General features: G+C 37.1%; 1 protein-coding gene across 1 annotated transcript in view; it reads left to right on the forward strand.

Moving 5' to 3' along the window:
- The first annotated feature begins 171 nt into the window (after positions 1 to 171).
- Positions 172 to 19,167, forward strand: part of SCFD1 (sec1 family domain containing 1) — a 49,687-nt gene continuing 30,691 nt past the window's right edge. The window contains exons 1-11 of the mRNA XM_058859224.1: positions 172 to 240; positions 3,791 to 3,861; positions 4,564 to 4,652; positions 5,635 to 5,725; positions 6,472 to 6,594; positions 7,653 to 7,740; positions 11,365 to 11,454; positions 12,644 to 12,699; positions 13,681 to 13,766; positions 15,502 to 15,601; positions 18,751 to 18,890. Of these exons, the coding sequence (XP_058715207.1) occupies positions 210 to 240; positions 3,791 to 3,861; positions 4,564 to 4,652; positions 5,635 to 5,725; positions 6,472 to 6,594; positions 7,653 to 7,740; positions 11,365 to 11,454; positions 12,644 to 12,699; positions 13,681 to 13,766; positions 15,502 to 15,601; positions 18,751 to 18,890 (965 nt within the window). The 5' untranslated portion in view covers positions 172 to 209. The remainder of the gene's footprint in view (positions 241 to 3,790; positions 3,862 to 4,563; positions 4,653 to 5,634; positions 5,726 to 6,471; positions 6,595 to 7,652; positions 7,741 to 11,364; positions 11,455 to 12,643; positions 12,700 to 13,680; positions 13,767 to 15,501; positions 15,602 to 18,750; positions 18,891 to 19,167) is intronic.

The raw sequence follows: 19,167 nt of genomic DNA on the forward strand, positions 1-19,167 counted from the left end.
TGAAACTTCAGTCCGAGAGCACAACCTACCGCCTCCTCTACAGCGGAGCGGTGCAAAGGGCGGTCCCCAGGGCGGTCCCCGGCGCAGTTGCCGGGCGGGGCAAAGCCCGGGCCTGTGCTGTCCCCTCAGCGGGCGTTCCCGGCTGCCGCGGGGCCGCCCCGGGCCCGCCACGTGTCGCGGCGGCTGCGCAGGCGGGGCGGCGCGGGAAGATGGCGGCCGGGATCCGGGAGAAGCAGACAGGTGAGCTCTGCCCGCGCTCCAGCCGCTCGGCCGGGGAGCGGGGCCGGCCGCCGCCGCGCCTGCCGCCTCCCCGCGGGGATTCGCGCCCTCTCACCCGGCTCGGGTCTCCCGGCAACGGGGTGGCGGCCCCTCTACCACCTTCTCCTCGCCTCTGCGGCGCTGGGCTCGGGGCGGCGGGGCTCCGGAGCCTCGGGCTGCAGTTCTCGCACAGGGATCCCGGCCCCTCTTGGACCCCAGGCCCGGGGACGTGGCCGTAGGTGCCGCCGAGGTGTGGAAGGCGCCCCCGGGGCGAGACTTGGCCGGGCCCGGGCCGTGAGCGGTGCCTTCCCCGCGGCCGTGGGAGCGCACCCTCCGTTTCATTGCTTTCTTCCCGTGGGAAGGATCGACGGGAAATAGCGTTTAATGGTGCAAAAATAAAGCTGCTCTTGTCACGTTCATGTTTAGACAATAGAGGGGCGTCCGAGCGTGTACTGACCCTCAAGAAATTGAGAATACGATAATAACAATTAACTAATTGTGCATGAGGGTTTCTGTGAGTAAAGGGTTTCTTATTCAGTCCTTTCGTAGACATTGCTGGGAGTCCTTAACTGATTCTTCTCTGCCTTGATGCTGCTTCGTAAAGCCTTGAACATACTCCAAAAGCACAGGGTATGTCAGCTCCGTAGTCCTCTACTTCCCTTGCTTGCCGAAGTTGTAGTCAGTAGTTAAGCTGTAATCATGACACTTTCTCCTTGACAACTGCAGTATCTTTGGTGTTATAGAGGATTCTGGATGCATTTAGTTAGCATTAAATAGTTCAAATCATCTGCCTAAAAATCTCAGTTGCAGTCTCTGGACCTTAAATATTTTGCTAGTCCACTTCATTTTTTTGGTACCAGTCTACCTTTTAGTAATATCATTCCTTTGCCATCTACCATTGATAGTGCTATTTGATGTTTCTCTGAAGTCCTTTATCTATCTTCTCTCTGCTATCTTTCTAATAAAGCGTATTTTCTTTGAGCTCATATTCTGTACAGCTTTATTCTTTTCTATTCTGTTTCACCGTGTTCATAGAGTGGTTTGTGTTGAAAGGGACCTTGAAGATGATCTCATTCTAACTCCCTGCCTGCTATGGGCAGGAACACCTTTCACTGCATCAGGCTGCTTAAATCCCCTTCCAGCCTGGCCTTGCACACTTCCAGGTATGGGGTATCCACAGCCTCTCTGTACAACAGTTCCAGAGCCTCACCACCCTCATAGGGAAGAATTTTTACCTTATACCTAATCTAAACCTGCTCAGTTTAAGGCTATTCCCCCTTGTCCTGTCACTACATGCTCTTGTGAAAAGCCCCTCTCCAGGATTCTTGTAACTCCATTTAGGTACTGGAAGGCACTATAAGGTCTCCCTGGAACCTTCTCTTCTCCAGGCTGAAAAAACCTAACTCTCTCGGCCTTTCCTCACAGGAGAGGTACTCCAACCCTCTGATCATCTTGGTGGTCCTCCTCTGGACTTAATCCAACAGGTTCAAGTTATTCTTACACTGGGCCCAGGTGTGGTCACAGTACTCCAGGTGGGATCACACCAGAGGAAAACAGAGGGGCAGAATCCCTTCCCTCACCCTGCTGGCCTTGCTGCTGTGGATGCAGCCCAGAGTACAGTTGGCTTTCTGGGCTGCAGGTACACATTGCCAGGTAATTTCAAGCTTCTCAAGCACCAACACCACCAAGTCCTCCTGCTGTAAATCCGTTCTCTGCCCAGCCTGTATTTGTGCTTGGGATTGCTCTGACCTAACACAGGAACTTGCATTTGGCCTTGTTGAACTTCCTGAGATTTACACAGGCTCACCTCTCAAGCCTGTCAAGGTGCCTCTGGATGGCTCCCTTCTTTCCAACTTATTGAGGAGAAATTTCTTCATGGAAGCGGTTAAACATTGGAGTGAACTGCCTATGGACGTGGTAGAGTCACCATCCCTGCAGGTGTTCAGCTGGACATGGCACTTGGTGCTGTGGTTGACAAGGTGGTGATGAGTCAAAGGTTGGACTCACTGATCCTGGAGTTCTTTTCCAGCCTGAGTGATTCTGTGATTTGGTGGCCACACACAGCTGGATGTCATTTGCAAACTTGCTGCAGGTGCACTCAGTCCCACTGTCCATGTCACCAACAATTGTTACTTGATTATTTCAGTCAGCTTTTACAACTGAATCCATGTTGTCTTCTGAAAAGGAGGTCTTTTCCAGGGAGATAGATTCACCAACTAAAGTATACTCAGAAAAAGGTTTCTTATCATTTAGTTACAGTATTACCATGTATGTGCACCATCTGTTGTGACCTTTATCCTGGTTCATAACCAGAATTGTTATTTCATAACAAAAGCATATAATTGTGCAAGCACAGTAAAAACATGATCCTTACTCCAGAGAATATTCAGCATTAATGTAAATTAAATGGCAATATGAAGATAAAAAAGGAACTCAGACACTTGCTGAACATTGACATGATTGTCACAGCACATTCAATCACAGTCTGATTACTCTTTCTTAGCAGAGAGTTTATGCCAAGTTTTACTTTAGATTATAAACTGCAATGCAGCTGCTTCAGCTCCTGTAGTACCAAAGCACATAACCATACAGCTTTATATAAAATTGCTTATGTGGCTGAAGATGTCAACAGCAGTGTGGGGCCAAAGAATCCAGGAGCAGCCTGTAATCAGCTTTCAGGGCTGCTTCATGGTGTTTAAAAAAGAAATGAAAAAAGTATAAAGCAAGTGCAAGGCTGGAGCCCATCAAGACCCAGCAATCAGTGATAGTTCGGATTTTCCCGCATTCGTGTTTCACTGCTAGTAATGTCACTTGAAAGGACTGTACACAGGAGGAAGCAGGGCATCAGAAATACTGCCTGGCCATGGATAGATGATATTAGGAAAGATTTGAGTTCTGGTGAGGTTGAGCTATGCAGCATGTATCCTGAGAAAGGTGAAGTACTTCTGCTGCAACATTAGAAGCAAAAATGTAAATAAGAAAAAACATTGGATCTTTGCTAAATGGAGCTGGTTATTTAGTGGTGGTAGACACAGATAGGGCTGAGGTAACCAGTGCTGCCTTTGCCTCAGTCTTCACCTACAAAAATCTTTCGAACTGTGTATTGCTTTTAGTCAGGCATAAAGGTGTTTTTTGGTTGGTGTGTATAGTGTCATTCCTGTGGGGTAGGAAAAGCAGACCAGGGAATGAAGCAAACCAGTTCCCACTGGACAGAATGCATCTTCAAGAAGATACTGGAATTATTATTAAGGCAAACCATATTAGAATATAGCCTGTATAGCTAAGGAGAGTTAATGTTTTAGAACTTGCCTCTACCTTTTGCTGTGTCCTCTGGAACCCACAAATTCAAGCAGATGTGAGCCACTTGTCAATCAAATCTACATAAAAATAATGAAAATGTGACTTGTTGCATTTGTATTTTTTTGATGGTTTTCCTTTCAAATTAAATGTATAATAAAATCCTGCTAAAGTCTATAGTCTATAGTGTTGTTGAAGTGTAGAGAGTAAAGCATTCTTTGGCTTTATTTTCCAGTGGCTTTGAAACGTATGCTGAACTTCAATGTTCCTCCTGTTAAAAACAGCACAGGAGAACCAGTATGGAAGGTAAGAACTTTTGGAACTGGAACAGGAGAATTTTAGAGTGTTCAGAAAAGTTCAGGTTTGCAGGTTTTAACTAAATCAAGTTCATTTTTATGTTATTAACTTGTACAAAATATTTTTCCTGTATTATATATTATTATAGAATTGAGTATCAGAGCTGCTGAAAAAATAGCAGTCAGAAGGAAGCCGATACAAATTGAAAAGCTATTGATAGCTTGAAGAAGCTGAGCTCAGGCTACCTTTATTACCTTTAACATGTAACTTGTAGGTCATGAGGAATTCTTGCTACTACAAAGCATATATTCTGTCTCTTCATCTGTTGTCTTTTTTCACTAATTCCTATTCTTCTGATTTGCCTGTTGTTTGCTTCCAAATACAGTCAGGAAAACTCTGCACATACAATAACAAATTTCTAACAGCAAACTCTTGTTTGACAAAAGACTTTCCAGGAGATGGAAGTGATAATTTTTTTCCCCCTTTATCACTGAGTTTCTCTTTGGTTTTTCTTTTATATTTTATTTATTTGTAAGCACAAATGGAAGTCCATGACAAATTAATGATTTGTTATAAATTGGTAGGTGTCTAGATGTTGACACACTTCTGAAGTTAGGGTAGTAGTTCCCTGAACCTGAATTCCTGTATCCACTGTATTCTACGGTGTCCACTTTTTACAGCACTTTGTGAGATGATGTGTATCTGTTTCAGGTTCTCATTTATGACAGATTTGGCCAAGATATCATCTCACCTTTGCTGTCAGTGAAAGAGCTGAGAGATATGGGGATCACTTTACATCTGTAAGTACTTTTAAAAAATGGGGAGTTTTTTTCTAAAAAGAACATTACTTAATATTCCCCAAAATAATGAACAAATTAGTGAAAAATCATTGAACAAATAACTGCTAAAATAAAGATTATACAGTGACTTGTTCCTAAAATCAGATGGCATTATGCAGAACCAGGGAGTGGAGAGATAGTTCCAAACACTGTTCAGTAGGATTTCTTGCTCAAGACAGGAGGCCCTTGTTCAAAAATAAAAATTATCCAGTAGGTATTATTTTGGAATTTTTCTCTACAAATCCTTTTGCAATCATATCCATTAAAATTGTATTGGCACAAACTCTGTCATGGGACTGTGTATGTTCTTTGCTTATCTTTTTACATATGGATTTTACTTGTCTACTGACAAACATTAAATCTTTAGGTATTATTTTAAGAGTTTTGTCATTTCTTTTTCCCTGGATTACATTTGCCTAGTCCATTGTCATTACTTAGCTGTGGTAATAGTTATGAAGAAACTTTGAACATACGTTTATTTTTTTACAAGTTTATTAACTTTTGCTAAGTGAAGGCTAGAAATGAAGAAACAGTTTAACCTGCTGACACATTAGGAGAAACATGAGGAAAACATCTAAGCACCTTGTCTTCAAGCAGGAAAGACAAGTTTAATAGAATGAAATACAATGGCTTTTTACCATGTCAATAGTTCACATATGAATGTCATGGATGAGGTATTTTAGCTTCCTCTGAATGGATGATTTTGAGCATTTGTAAAGCCTTTTCTCGAGCTTTGAATAAACTTTGAACACATCTATTAATACATTCAGCCAAAAAATACACAAATATAATTTCTTTTCTTGCTAAAACTCTATCTATCTATCTATCTAGAAGGAAATTGTAGGAAATTACATTTGTCTGTACAAATAAAGTTTCTTTAACTTATGATTTTATATGTATCAGAGAAAAAACACACTAGAGATGTCTTTTTTCTTCCTGTCAGGCTTTTGCATTCAGACCGGGATGCTATTCCAGATGTTCCAGCTGTGTACTTTGTAATGCCAACAGAAGAAAATATTGACAGAATGTGCCAGGTAACTTGCATGTGTAATGTTTCAAAAGAGCCCACACAACAAGGTGTGTGAAGTAATCCTCCACTCACCAGAATATAACTAGCACATATTTGTCAGGAAAACATTACCTAAAATATTATTATGCAAAACTTCAATTTCTCAGCAAGTAGAAGGGTAAACATGCCTTCTGTGTTTCAGAGAGAGTCTGGGGAGTGAAAATATAGGAGGCAGTGGGTACAAATATTCCATATAACATTAGAATAACCTATTTTGATAAGGGTGGCTGAACACTGGAACAGATTGCCTGAAGAATTTGTGGAGTCTCCATTCTTGGAGAGGTTCAAAACCTGACTGGACACAATCCTGGACCACCTGCACCATTTAATACTCCTTTGAGTGGGAAGACTGGATTAGGCTAACTCAGTTTTTCACATTCCTGGGAATGAGATGGATGGAAGGTTGACATCTTTGCCAAAGGAGAAGGGCAAAGGGTATTTTTGGTCAGCAGTAAGGTGTGGAGTTGTAATTGCTGCCTTTTAGCTTAAGTGTCATTTCCTGTTTTTTTGCAGTTCTGTGTTAGGTTGTTTATATCTGGATATGTAATCAAAACACCGTTTGCAGAGCTGTATGAACAGACAGCTAAGCACTTCCAAAGGTTTAGTTTTACTGTGGATAACTGTAACATCACATAGTAAAAGTATGATTTCTTCTTTTAATTAGTCAAAAATGTATTAGTACTTATTCAGAAAATTTTTCTTTGCTTTTAGGATCTTCGAAACCAGCTTTATGAATCTTATTATTTAAACTTTATTTCTGCCATTTCAAGAAGTAAACTGGAAGATATTGCAAATGCTGCCATAGGTGCTAATGCAGTAACTCAAGTGGCTAAGGTAAGAAAGTCTCCCTGTCTCTAATATTAGCACCATTAAAAGTGTTACTGCATTCTTATTTTCAGGTATACTGGGGAAAAAACAGAACCTACAGTCATCCTAATAATGCAGCTTAGTACCATACTTCAGCTGTCAAAAGTCCCAAGTGCTGCAATACTTTTGGGCTAAATGACAAGAGGAGAAATACAGTGGTTTCAGAGGATTCCTGATTGCATCAGCTGAACGAGTGCTTTCAGGGCATATGTATTTCAGTATTATCTCCAAAATACACAAAAAGAGCAGTATGAGTGCGGTTCTCATTTGAAATAATAGTTCATATGTACACACTTTTACGAGGACTCTACAATACCTTTATGATTTAAAGGCATGTGTTAGGGATTTACTTTTATTTTTGCTGAATGGCTGTATCAAAACCTGTAAAATATTAAGTAATATACTTAAATACATTCACTTTTTCTCACTCCAATTACTACTACTGGCATGAGAGAAAGAACTCATTGTGAAATAAAATGAACAGTACTAGTATTGTTTCAGCCTTTGGTCCTTTTGGTGTAGCACTGCAAACTAACTTTCTTAAATCTGTTTTTCAGTTATGATGTCTCATTAATAGTTTATGCTATAGAGAAGTTTAATTTTTTTCCTGAATGTACTGGTGTGTTACAGAAGAGTTAAAATTCATGAGCTGTAATGTCTTATTGTTCAGATATTGTCCTCTTTCCTTTCTTCTGCCTGAAAGCTCAGTGCTGATTATGTTCTAGTCCTTCATATTCATAAAAAGTGAATCTATAATATTGAAATGTCCTCTGTATGTGATTTTTCAGTGATACTTGGCTGCTATAACTTTGTCCACAGAAACAATTGGACAGTTCTGGCACTTTGCAGTGCTCTTAATATTTTGTGTTGATCACTCAACCCTTACACAGGCTTTTTAATTCATAAATTATATCTTGCATTTTTTTTTAATAGATACTTCTATAAAATGTAGCAGTAAATCACATATAGTTTTTTTTTTTACACTTTACTCTGGAGTATTCTGACCGTTATTCCTTGCTTTCTAGGTATTTGATCAATATCTTAATTTTATTACTTTAGAAGATGATATGTTTGTATTGTGTAACCAAAACAAAGAGCTTGTTTCATATCGTGGTAAGTAGAATTCATATAAAAATTATACCAGGAAGTCTGAAGTTGAAATTTGGTTTTGAAGTTATAGCAAATAACCAGCAATTACTTCATTTTGCTTTGATCTGCTCAGAATTCAGGATAATCTGTTAGATATGTAAAATGATGAAAGTTCTTAGATGCTCATTTCAGCATCTTTTATTACATGGTGATTGTGATACTGAAAAATAAATACCTATTTTTAAATAACAAAGCAAAACTGTGGTATAAACATCTATGGATAGTAACACTTTTTATACAAGGAATAATATTGGAAAAATTACATATTGTCACTATGGGTGGGAAGGGTCATTCTAGACAATAAGCAGTACTGATGTATGACAATGAGCAGTACTGCAAGCATGTGAGCCAAGTATGTCAGCTTGTTCATAAAGTTTCAGAGTTGCAAGTGAAGTCAGCCTCCTGGCACCCTCTTTTTTTTCTTGAGACTTCTGTTCAGCTTGGTTTGGAAACTAGCAAAGCAAGTGGCTGCCTTAGGTCAGGTACCTTGGTGCTATGGCAGCTCAAGTCAACATACATACTAGTTGTCATAATTGTCCACATGATTTTCCTTCCTCCATTGTGCTGATTTTATGTATGCCTCTGACCCATTCAATGTGCTAAATGTGCAGAGAACTACCACTCCACCATTCTGCTCCTTACTCTGGATGTTACAGGGTATGTTGTCTGGCTGCTTCTGCTGTAGTTTCACTCTTCATCTCTTTTTACATCAGAACCAATAACTTCAGAGCTGCAGGGTGTGTTTAATTGACTCATTCCTTAGAAAATACCAACTCATTTGTGTGATGTACAAATGCAATGTAAGGGAAGAAGCAGAAGACAAGATAATCCTCTTTTTGCAGCAGCTTCTCATTACTTTAGTGTATTTACAATGTCACACAGCTAATTCCTGGTGCATAGAATACTCCATTGTAACCAGATAGAGATGAGAAGTCTCTGTATGTCTAATATTTTGCAGTGAGATTTTTCTCCTCTCTTGCCCAATATCTGAAGTCAGTACCTTTCTTTAAAACTGGATCCGTAATAATTGAGTTGTGTCTCACACTAGGGATTGATTCCATTGGCAGAATGAAGGCCATTTTTGTTTGAAAAGCAGATTTTATTTTTTTCACAAGAACCTGATGTTGAAGAGTTCCAATAATAATTGTTCTGTGCTGCATTCCTATGTATATAAAGATACTTAATTTACTGTCATAAGATTTCTTATGCTGGCAAGGAATTAGAATTAAAATAACTGAAAATATTCTGCTCCCATCAGTTTATTTTCCTGTCTTGGGCCACTGAAATTTGCCAATATGTTTAAACCAATGTAGAAGTGGGTTGTTTCCAAAAGCTCATCAAACAGAAATCTAATCTCCCACAGAGAGTGATGAGTTTTCCATTAGAGCTCGGTAGCTGATCTGTCTCATTCTGCGAGTTCTAGATCTGACACAGACAGGCAGTAGGAATGCAGAGGTGAAGAAGAAGTGGGCTTTTTTGCCTATGGAGAGTAACCCTAGCAAGAGACTGCCAATTTCATAATCTATAAAAGTCAGTGTAAATCTGAGGGTACTTAAAGATGGCTGCTATTTTTGCAGCAGCACCACTGTGTGTAACCACAAATGTATCTGAACGGGTGAACTAAGAACAAATATAACAAAACAGGTTACTTTTCAGTTTCCTGATTCCTTGGCTGTATGACTGCTTTTACAGAGAGGTAATGTCAGGACAAATAAGCAACATAAAATCCTTCAATTATGTGAAGGACTTTCCTAGACAGAAAGGACACCGTACATTCTCTCTGTTTAGCAATGGTCAGGAAGTGATGAGTTAAATGCAACAAGAAAGTTTCTGATCAGATATTAGGAGCACTTTATAACTTTAAAAATAGAATATAAAAATATTAGATTACCTGTAAATGTTATGGTATTTTTAGGACTGGGAAGCTCTTCGAATTGGTTTAGATACAGAAATTACATGGGTTTAGCTCACCTTAAAGGAGGACCAACTAGTTAATCCCTCAGGCTCCCTCTGATTCTGTTTTTCTAAGAATGTGTAGAAGGAAGAGTAAATGAGCAATATTGGTATAAAGTTGATATTTGAGACATCCTGTTTCATGCTATTTGAGTGCTTCTTTACTATTCTTTACAATTTTGTTATATTTTGTAGTACAACAGGACCATGTAGGAGACCCGTGCTTACTTTTCTGTAATAGATGCGTTCCCCGTAAGCTTGTTAGAGTGGAGAGAGAAACTTATAGAAAACATGGTAGAACATTTTACCAAAAGATTCTTAATGAAGTTTCTCAAAGGGTGATCTAAGGAGCAGTAATATTAAGTATCTGTGTTGGTTGCTATAGTACAAGAAAAGGAATGTGCTCCTAAAATGTGCATGGTAGACAAAATTAGAAGGCAGTGACCGTATGCAGATTACTGAAACATCAGAAATGAGTGCTTTAAACATAATAACAGAATGGGAAATAAATTTTAAAATTGGAAAAGGCAAGAGAGTAAAAATAAGGGGTTTTTTTCCCCCCTGTAAACTGGGAGACCATTAGTTGGAGATAACTACAGAATGCTAACCTCAGTGAATTTCAAAGCTTTGTCATTATAGAAAAATACAGATATTGGGAATGGTCTGCTTTTCTTGATGCTGATATTTCGGAAACTTGAAACTTCTATTGCAGCTGTTAGCCTAGTCAAAACTTTGGCTTACTGAGTATAGTTGCTGAAATATAATCCATGCCTCATAAAGTTGTTACAGGAGAAAAGCTGGGGGGGAAAAAGCACCTTTAAAGGTGGAGAATGGTTATGGCTGTCCATGCATAAATTTAGGATGCAAAGCTCATGTTTGAAGAAAGAGGATAAGACAGGTAATTATGTGAGAAATTTTTAAAGGTAAAGGATTTATGGCATGAATCCTGAGATAGTGCTTGACTTGAGATCTGTGATAAGATTTGATTTGATGTTTCCTGTTGGCTATTATATTCTTGTCAGGGTTAGTTACTTAAGAAAAATGTTGCTGCATGTCCCCTGATCTGACCTAAATGTGGGAGGGAAATCTCTTATCTGTGAAGTAAAATGTTTTATAACTTGGGAATTGCCCCTAATTTAGAGGCTGATGGTAAAATTTTTGATAAAAAAGAAGGAATCTCCATACAAGAGATGGGATTTATAAATTTTAAATATCGATAACTGCATACTGTAGCTAATTATTTTACCTAATTATTTGTAGGTAATTTTTTGAGGATTTTCTTCCTGAAAAATATTTGCCAAGCGGATGGCCATTTCTCTTGTATAACATGATTCTTAGTAGATTTTTGTTAATGCAATACTAACGCAATCCAAAAGATACATATGCAGTGAGAGAGATTTGGAAATGATTGTGTAGTGGTTTATCTTATACAGTAAACAAGTTCTGCAAATTTTTTTCTCAGAAAAAAAAGGGGATGGAAACTAATAGATGTGCAATGAGGGGCATTTCAGGATGTAATCTATTCTGCAACAAAAGATGTTGACTATTAACAGCCATCACATAAGAAGATTGCTCTCTCACTATTAAAGTGGCATAAACTTATTTAACCCTATCCTTTTTTTCACACTGTCTTAGCCATTAACCGACCAGATATAACAGACACAGAAATGGAAACTATAATGGACACTATTGTTGATAGTCTCTTCTGTTTTTTTGTTACACTTGGTAAGTTTCCAAATTCTAGCATATTTTCCATTCTCAGTGAGATAACTAGAAGTATAGTGATTTCATATAGAAAATTAGAAGCAGAATTAGATCTGTGACCAAAATCTCAGTAACTCACAGGGTTGGATAATGGTCTTGCTCAAATTACTTCTTTATATCACTGCAAAGTACAATAAAAGCTGTCCTTCATGGGAGTTGAGTCTTAGTCTTCAGTATCAATGGGAGAAGAATGCTGAAATGCAAAGGTTTGGACTCACTGTTGTAACAAAATCCTAGTTTGCAGTGAAGATAATAGTGCTTTGAGTTTGGATTTGTCATTCTCAAAAAAAAAAAAAACCCAACCCCCTAAACCCTGTAGAATTAGAAGAAAAAAACTCCTCACACAAACCCGGCAAAGTTAGGAAGCCTAACTTTCCAAACTTTAACCCTAAAGTTAGGAAGATATAATAAGAAGATATATTAAGTTTACTTATTTTATTTGTGAGTTTCCTTCATGCTTAGCTGATATGTTTCATAGTGATTACATTTAATTTAGGTAGTAAATGAAATTGGTCCATTTCAGATAGCTTTCCTACAAGGAGAACTTGGGATTGCTATGGGCCGGTCTGTTCAAGAGAGATTCTCATGGACTTATTCAGTTCTTTTAAGTGTTTGTGTGATACAAATTAATGTATTTTCCTCCATCACTTAAAATCTGTGGTTTCAGAATTTTCATATTTGTATAGATAAGTGAGAAACAGTAGCTAAATATTTTGGAACCTGAAAGCCAGTGGAAAATGTGCTTTTGAAAACATTACCGCAGATAGTTCTGGACATAGCAATGAGTTGTAACATGTACATTGTGGTGGTATAATTCTTATTGTTGCGTTCAAAGGACTTCTAACCTTTTGAAAAGAACTTCTAATGCATCTGTATGAGATAGTTTGTCCCCTCCAACAGCACATTAGCTTTCTTTCTAGTATACACTCTTATTTCTTATAAATTGTTGTATGGGATATTCACTTACTTCTGTAAAACTTCAATATTTCTATATAGTATTTTTTATTTCATAGATAAAGAGTGCAAGGGAAAAGTTTAATGTAAGTTTGTATTTAATCTCAGAGCATTAGTAAAAGTTGTTTATGAAAAGTAATATAATACAGAATCTGAAAATGACAATGCACATAGAAGTCAATGTGTCTTTTATCAGGCGCTATACCTATAATCAGATGCTCAAGAGGAACTGCAGCTGAAATGGTGGCAGTGGTAAGAACTGTTTTTCTAAGCATCTATCATTGCTTTACAACTTTCCAAACATCACTTTTGCTTTTCTCAGTACTAGGTAGAGATCTTGTCATTGTATCCTTTTCGTTATGAAGGAAATTAAACTGGAAAAGAGATACATACATTTTCCTTTCTGATTTCAGTTCCACAGAACTTCTGTAGAAACTGTTATGTTGAGGAATCAGATAATGAGAAACTTAAACATAAATAATTATTCCTAATCTAGAGTTTATCAAGATCTTCTAATAGGCATTATAATTAGGCTGCATCTACACAGTTTCAAAAGTGGCTGTCAGGCATGTGTTCCTCTGTGTGTATCAATAAGAAATTTTTACCTATCTTACTGGGAAACCCTGTTAAGTACAAAATATTTTTAATATAGCAAATTAAACTGACATTGAACTTGATCCTCAAATAGGGATGAAATGACCAAACTAAATCACAGTTAATCTCAATTAATCACAATTAACCTGTCTTCATTAGGAGTCACTGTGGTTCATTTCTTCCATCTTCTTCACATCTTCTTTGTCAGTGAAATGATAATACTGATTAAACCTAAGCATGCAGTGTGCATGCACTCATATTGAGGATAATCTCACTTTTATGAAACAATTGTGTGGCAGTGTCTGATAGCCCAATTTGCTGCTTCTGCTGTAGTTCCCTCTTGATGCTTCCTACTGGTATTTTCTACTTGCATGTTCAGGGAAAGGGTGCGAATTGTCTGGGAGATTAGTAGACATAAGGGAAACATCTTCAGTGTGGTCCTGGACATAGATATAAAAGCTGCAGGGACAAAATACATAAAGGTATCTTTCTTTCCCATGTGCACTGGACCTAGTCTTCCTGCATTTAAGGCATTTATAAACTACAAAAAAGGCACAATGAATCTTTTAATGTCGATTGTGTAAAGAAGTTAGGTAGCCATTGGTTTGTTAAAAGTGGTTTTGTTTCTCCCCTCCTCAGAAATTGGATAAGAAGCTCAGAGAGAATCTAAGAGATGCCAGAAACAGTCTTTTTACAGGTGACACTCTTGGAGCTGGCCAGTTCAGGTATTGTGTTAGTAATTTTATTTTTCATATTTCAGTTGTCTGGATAAGTCACCACTGTACTGAAAACTGTATTTACAAGAATTTGGTTTGAATTCTATATTGAAAGAATTTACATACTTTCAAGGGAGTTTTCCAATCCCACAGCATAACCCATTTATTTAATGTACATACATTATTAATCTATGGTCCTAGGACAGTAAGTCAGATGTTACAAACCATTTAATTTTGTTCAACCTCTAAACCCAGCAAGAGCCAAACATCTGCAAATACACTGTTAACAGGGCTATGAAATGCAGTTGGATGTCTGAACATAGCTCTGAGCAGCTCTTAGTCCTTTAAAAGAAAGACATATTCTTGCTTGTGAACACTGTTACCAGTTTAATTATATCAAAAGCAAGTGTTTCCCAGCTGATCCCTATCTTGACTAGAGGAGAGGACTGCTTGAGGACTACTACCTGGATAATCAGGGTCTGTTAAATCATGACCATTTGAATCCTTTGTGGAGGCTTGTGTGCATCTGATGATGTGTTCTCAGTAGCATCCCTGTATACTGTTGCCTCCAGATAGCTGAATACTCCACAGGCTGCCTTAGGAAGGTGTGTGATGAGACTTTATACTGTACATGAAAAGGAGGAGATGTATTGGCAAGATTGTAGCTGAGGGAAACTTATCATCTGCTCACTGGGTATAAAACAGTCACCATACTTTTATCTCAAATTAAAATCAGAGCTTGGATAAAAGGCACAAAAACATCAAAGCTGGCAAAAGGAAGGAGAATGAAAGGAGAGCGGAACAGTTGTGAAATTCCAGTTTCTTCATTTTCATGGGAATTGAATTGTAAGCGCTGCTTTTCCTTCAGAGGTGTGGCTTGTTTTTCTGGTAGTGTAGCTCATTGCCCTCAGAATTAAAGTGCACAGTAAAGGAAACATAGGAAACTTTAACTAGTTGAATGGCTTCAGATCTGTAGTTTGGTTTTTCAGAATCAGGTGACTAAGGCTCTTGAAACTATATATTTAAGTGAATATGTTTACTGCAAGGAAATCCAGAGCATGGAATTTTAATGCTTTTACTCTGTTCAAATGCTCTTTAACTGCATGTTTGTAGGAATAATGTGCTTAAGAGAAATGGTTGTTATAATGTTGTCAGCTCACAATCTTCCTATCTTCACTATAAATTTTTCATGTAGCCATAGCCCAAGACCTATAGGCATGAATGTGTTTTTTACCACAAAATTGAGTATTGATGGAATTACCACAGTGCATGTCAGAAGTTCATAATTTATTTTTGTATGGACTTTATGTACAAGTAGAGAGAAAAATTAAATTAGAAACCTTTGGAAGTGAGATTTTATATTTGAGGATCGTAATGGACATTAAGGTCAAATATTACCCATTGAAAGCTTTCTGGAACTCAAATGTGTATCCACTCAGAGATGTATTAGTTAATACCTAAAAAGTTAGTTGATATTCAGTGTTTCAACTTCTGCTAAATATTTATATATTGATAATTTCACTTAACACAAAATAAAATAATCTTTTTATCATTACTAAGATTTGATTCATAGAATTTATCATTGTGATCAGCCACAGTTATTTCAGGAAGGCTGGAGGAGCTCAGGAGTAGGCAGTATTGTTTATCTTGAAATATGATATAAAGGTGGCTGATATCACTCAGGATGTTACTGGGGTGCTTTAACCATGTTTAAAGAAGTACTAACGCAGTGTCATCTTTTCAGCTTCCAAAGGCCCTTATTAGTCCTTGTTGACAGAAACATAGATTTAGCAACTCCTCTACATCATACTTGGACATACCAAGCTTTAGTGCATGATGTTCTGGTAAGGATAAATCCAATTTTGTTACCAAAACTATTTATTCATTCAGTTTCTTGTTAAAACTTATTACCATATTCTCTCTTAATCCAAAATCTGTTATGTCTGTTTTACTTGGAAGTTGCTTTAGTAAAGAACAACTTGGAAGATTTTCTCTAGAAAGTTTATTTAGCAATTATTTCTAAAATATTTTAAAAGTTGAAATGTTGTTTTCATCAAAAGATCACTGTTTCAGCAATCCTGGGTTTAATTTAGTAGCTCATGATCTGTATGTTATGTAATATCCAAACTCCATTAAGTGCAACTCAATTTTGAAAAATAAATGCTTTTAATGGTGTTTTTAAACCAGTTTTGGTTTTAGTTTGAACTTCTAAAAATACTTTTTCCTGTTTTTCTCCACAAGGTGGTGTAGGTGTTCAGTGCAGAGTGGTATACAGTCCTACTGTAAGGAATCTAAAATAGATTTTAAGAAAAATTCTTTGGAAATTTAGATAGCCTTAAGCTGCCTTTATTTCCTCAAGTTTATTTTATAAAACAGATAGTAGAAATGTACTTGAATGATATCTCATTCTTTTTACCTCAGATTTGTGTATTTTGTGTATAGGTGTTGAGTAAATAATTTTAAAAAAAGGAGTAAGAGTAGAATAATTAGTATCTGGAGGCTTTTTATATGCTGAGAATTATTTGTAAAAATCATTTCAGTATCTAGCTTTGAGAATTATTTTGGGTTGATTATTGAGACTATTAGAAGCATACATGAAATATGCACATGCACATATGTGTTGATATGTAAAGTTGATGGTGAACTGTATAGTCCTACGTAGTGTCCAGAAACTTGTGTTGCTACGATGAAAATATTTCAGCACTAATGGAATGTTTTAAGGCACTTGTAAATTTTATTTTATGTAATTAATTTGTTATCACAAGTCCTTTCCTCTTTAATTTAAGAGTGCTTTCTGTAAATAACAGTTTTTGGCCTAGTTTCTTTAGGAAAGGTGTACCTGAAAAAAACACAGTTTGAACCGAGTTTTCTCCAGTAAGTGTTGAACTGGCTGGAGACTCACAGGTAGAAGTAGTGAATTTCTACAGATTTCTTCTTGAAATAGTGTTGGGTGGCCTCAGGTGTGAGTTGAGATAGGACTCCAGTTCATCAGAATGCAGAGTGATCGAAGATGTACTGGAAGCTGAGGACAACTAGTGCCACAAATATGATGGGGTATTGGAATAACACTAGAAGACTTACTCTAAGATCATTGGATCTCTACTGCATCAGGCTTCTGTAGTTTCTCTGGACCAGCTTGTTAAATGTTGAGTCTTTAAAGTACACAGGATTAGGAATTTTTTTAGTGAAATTGTAACCGAGGGGTCTGTGGTTCCATGACAAGGGCAAAAGTTTAATTTCAAAATTAGTCAACTACTTAAAGGCAAGCCTGACAAACTATTCATGTACTGAGCATAATATTTCATGAAATAACTGCAGTAGTCTTTTCAGAGGCCATAAATTGTAACCATGAAAGTGTTATCAAGATGTTGGTTGTGTGAACTATACTTTCAAACAAACTGGGTTTTGTTTAAGGTCTCAGTTATCAAAGTCTAGGAATGCTATGCAGTGTTGAACTACCCAGTTGAGTACTGCATCCACTGAGATTATAACCATGCTGTTTCTACACATAAACATGCTTGCATGAATAGATTCCTATTTCTGAATAAAAAACCTTTAATCAGTGCATACAATAAAATGGGAGGCATGATTAGAAGGCCTTGTAAGGACAAAATGGGGAGTTGAAAGGAAGAACACTAATCAATAAGAATCGTTTTGGGAAAACTTGTAAATGCCAAAGCTAACTTGAAAATGCAGGTCACTGCTGAGTTAAAATGATCCAAAACATAGATCTCCATTAAAAATTACAGCTAAATTTGCAATCAAAATAATTCTTTCCAAGTTTTTATCCAATAGGTGTACTTGAAAAATGATATTTTTTTGCTGAAACTTTAAACACCTCTTGTAAGATGAGGTTTGCACTCATCAACTGCATGTGTTTCTATTGAGTAGCTACTTGGTTATGTTTCTATTCTAGCATGAATAATTTGTAGTATTTAAGTCCCTGCCAAGGGATAACTAGAAACATTTTAAAACTTTATTTGACAGTTTCACTCACAGTGATCCATATCTATATGCTTTGATGAAAATAATAGTGTTGTTTTATTTCTGGAAAAAATATCTATTTTAAGAGGTTCATAACAGTTTCTGTGTAGTTGAAGATTTCACTCTATTTGTCAAGCAAAGAGGACCTCAGAAGCTTTAAATGTTCTTGATAAGGGCTAGGACAAAGTCAGGAAGTGGAATACTTGTTAATACTTTTTGTTGAAAACCAGAGAATAGTTAAGCTGAAGAAAATACAAGGCAGTCTTTAGCAGTGGGGTAAAGAACTAGAAGAGCCACAGGGAGCAGTGTGGTGACGTGAGCATAGTTGTGTCCTCTAGCAAAGCATTCTGCATTCATTCATCTGTGGAAGAAGAAAAACTATATGGAAAAATAGCAGCTTTGTTGCAAAGTTTTGTTATATCATACATTCAGTATTTTGCTAGTGCTCAAAAAATTAGGGAAAGAGCTGTGAAGTTGTGGCTAAATAGTTCTCAGAGAGAATAATCCTGTTGCTGATGTTATCAGCTTCTTGGCAGCTTTGATACATATGTTGTAGTTATGTAAGTAAGCAGACTTAGAAACACTTTTTGTCTGCAACATAGAAACTTCTACTTCAAAGTTTTGGAGAGTTGTTAGAGCACAGTCTTTGCTAAATAACTTTGCAAAAATAACTAATAAATAACTATGCAGAAAACAATGTTCAAAGTTCAGTGTCAGAAGAGTGCTTGCATATGAGATAACCAAATACCTTTGCATACCATTTGTTGCCTTGTTTAGTATTGAATTGATCACTGTTCTGTAACAGAGTAATTTTGGAGTCCTTATATTGCTGTTGTTATTATCTAGTTAACTAGTAAACTGTTTCCTGCCTACTTTTGAAGTGCTAATAAATAGCAGTGTTCATATTTTTTAAGAAAGTAATCTAGAAAATACTTTGTTGATTATGTTCTTTATGTTGAATAAAGAATTAAACTGTCAAATATTTACATAAAATTCCTCTTTATTTTAGGATTTCCATTTGAATAGAGTTAACTTGGAAGAATCAGCAGGAACAGAGAATACTCCAGCAGGTGCTAGACCTAAGAAAAAAAATAAGAAGTCCTATGATTTAACTACATCTGATAAATTCTGGCAAAAGCATAAGGGCAGGTAAGCCATAAAGGTATACAGTTTATATTAGTTTAGTCAGTATAAATTCTAAGTATTCTTCATATATAGTAGTTCTGTTTTTAAGCTTATTTGAAAATACTTTCTAGCTTGGGTTTGGGGTTTTTTTTAAGTTGTATTGGGTCTTGTATTGAGATGAAGTTAATGTTCCCCACAGCAGCCCTCACAGTGCTGTGTGATGCACTGGTAGCTAGAAAGGTGTGGGTAACACACCAGTGTTCTGGCTATTGCTGGGCAGTGCTCCCACAGCATCAGTTCT

The sequence above is a fragment of the Poecile atricapillus genome, chromosome 1, assembly GCF_030490865.1.
Source record: "Poecile atricapillus isolate bPoeAtr1 chromosome 1, bPoeAtr1.hap1, whole genome shotgun sequence".
In the NCBI taxonomy this organism is placed as follows: Eukaryota; Metazoa; Chordata; class Aves; order Passeriformes; family Paridae; genus Poecile; species Poecile atricapillus.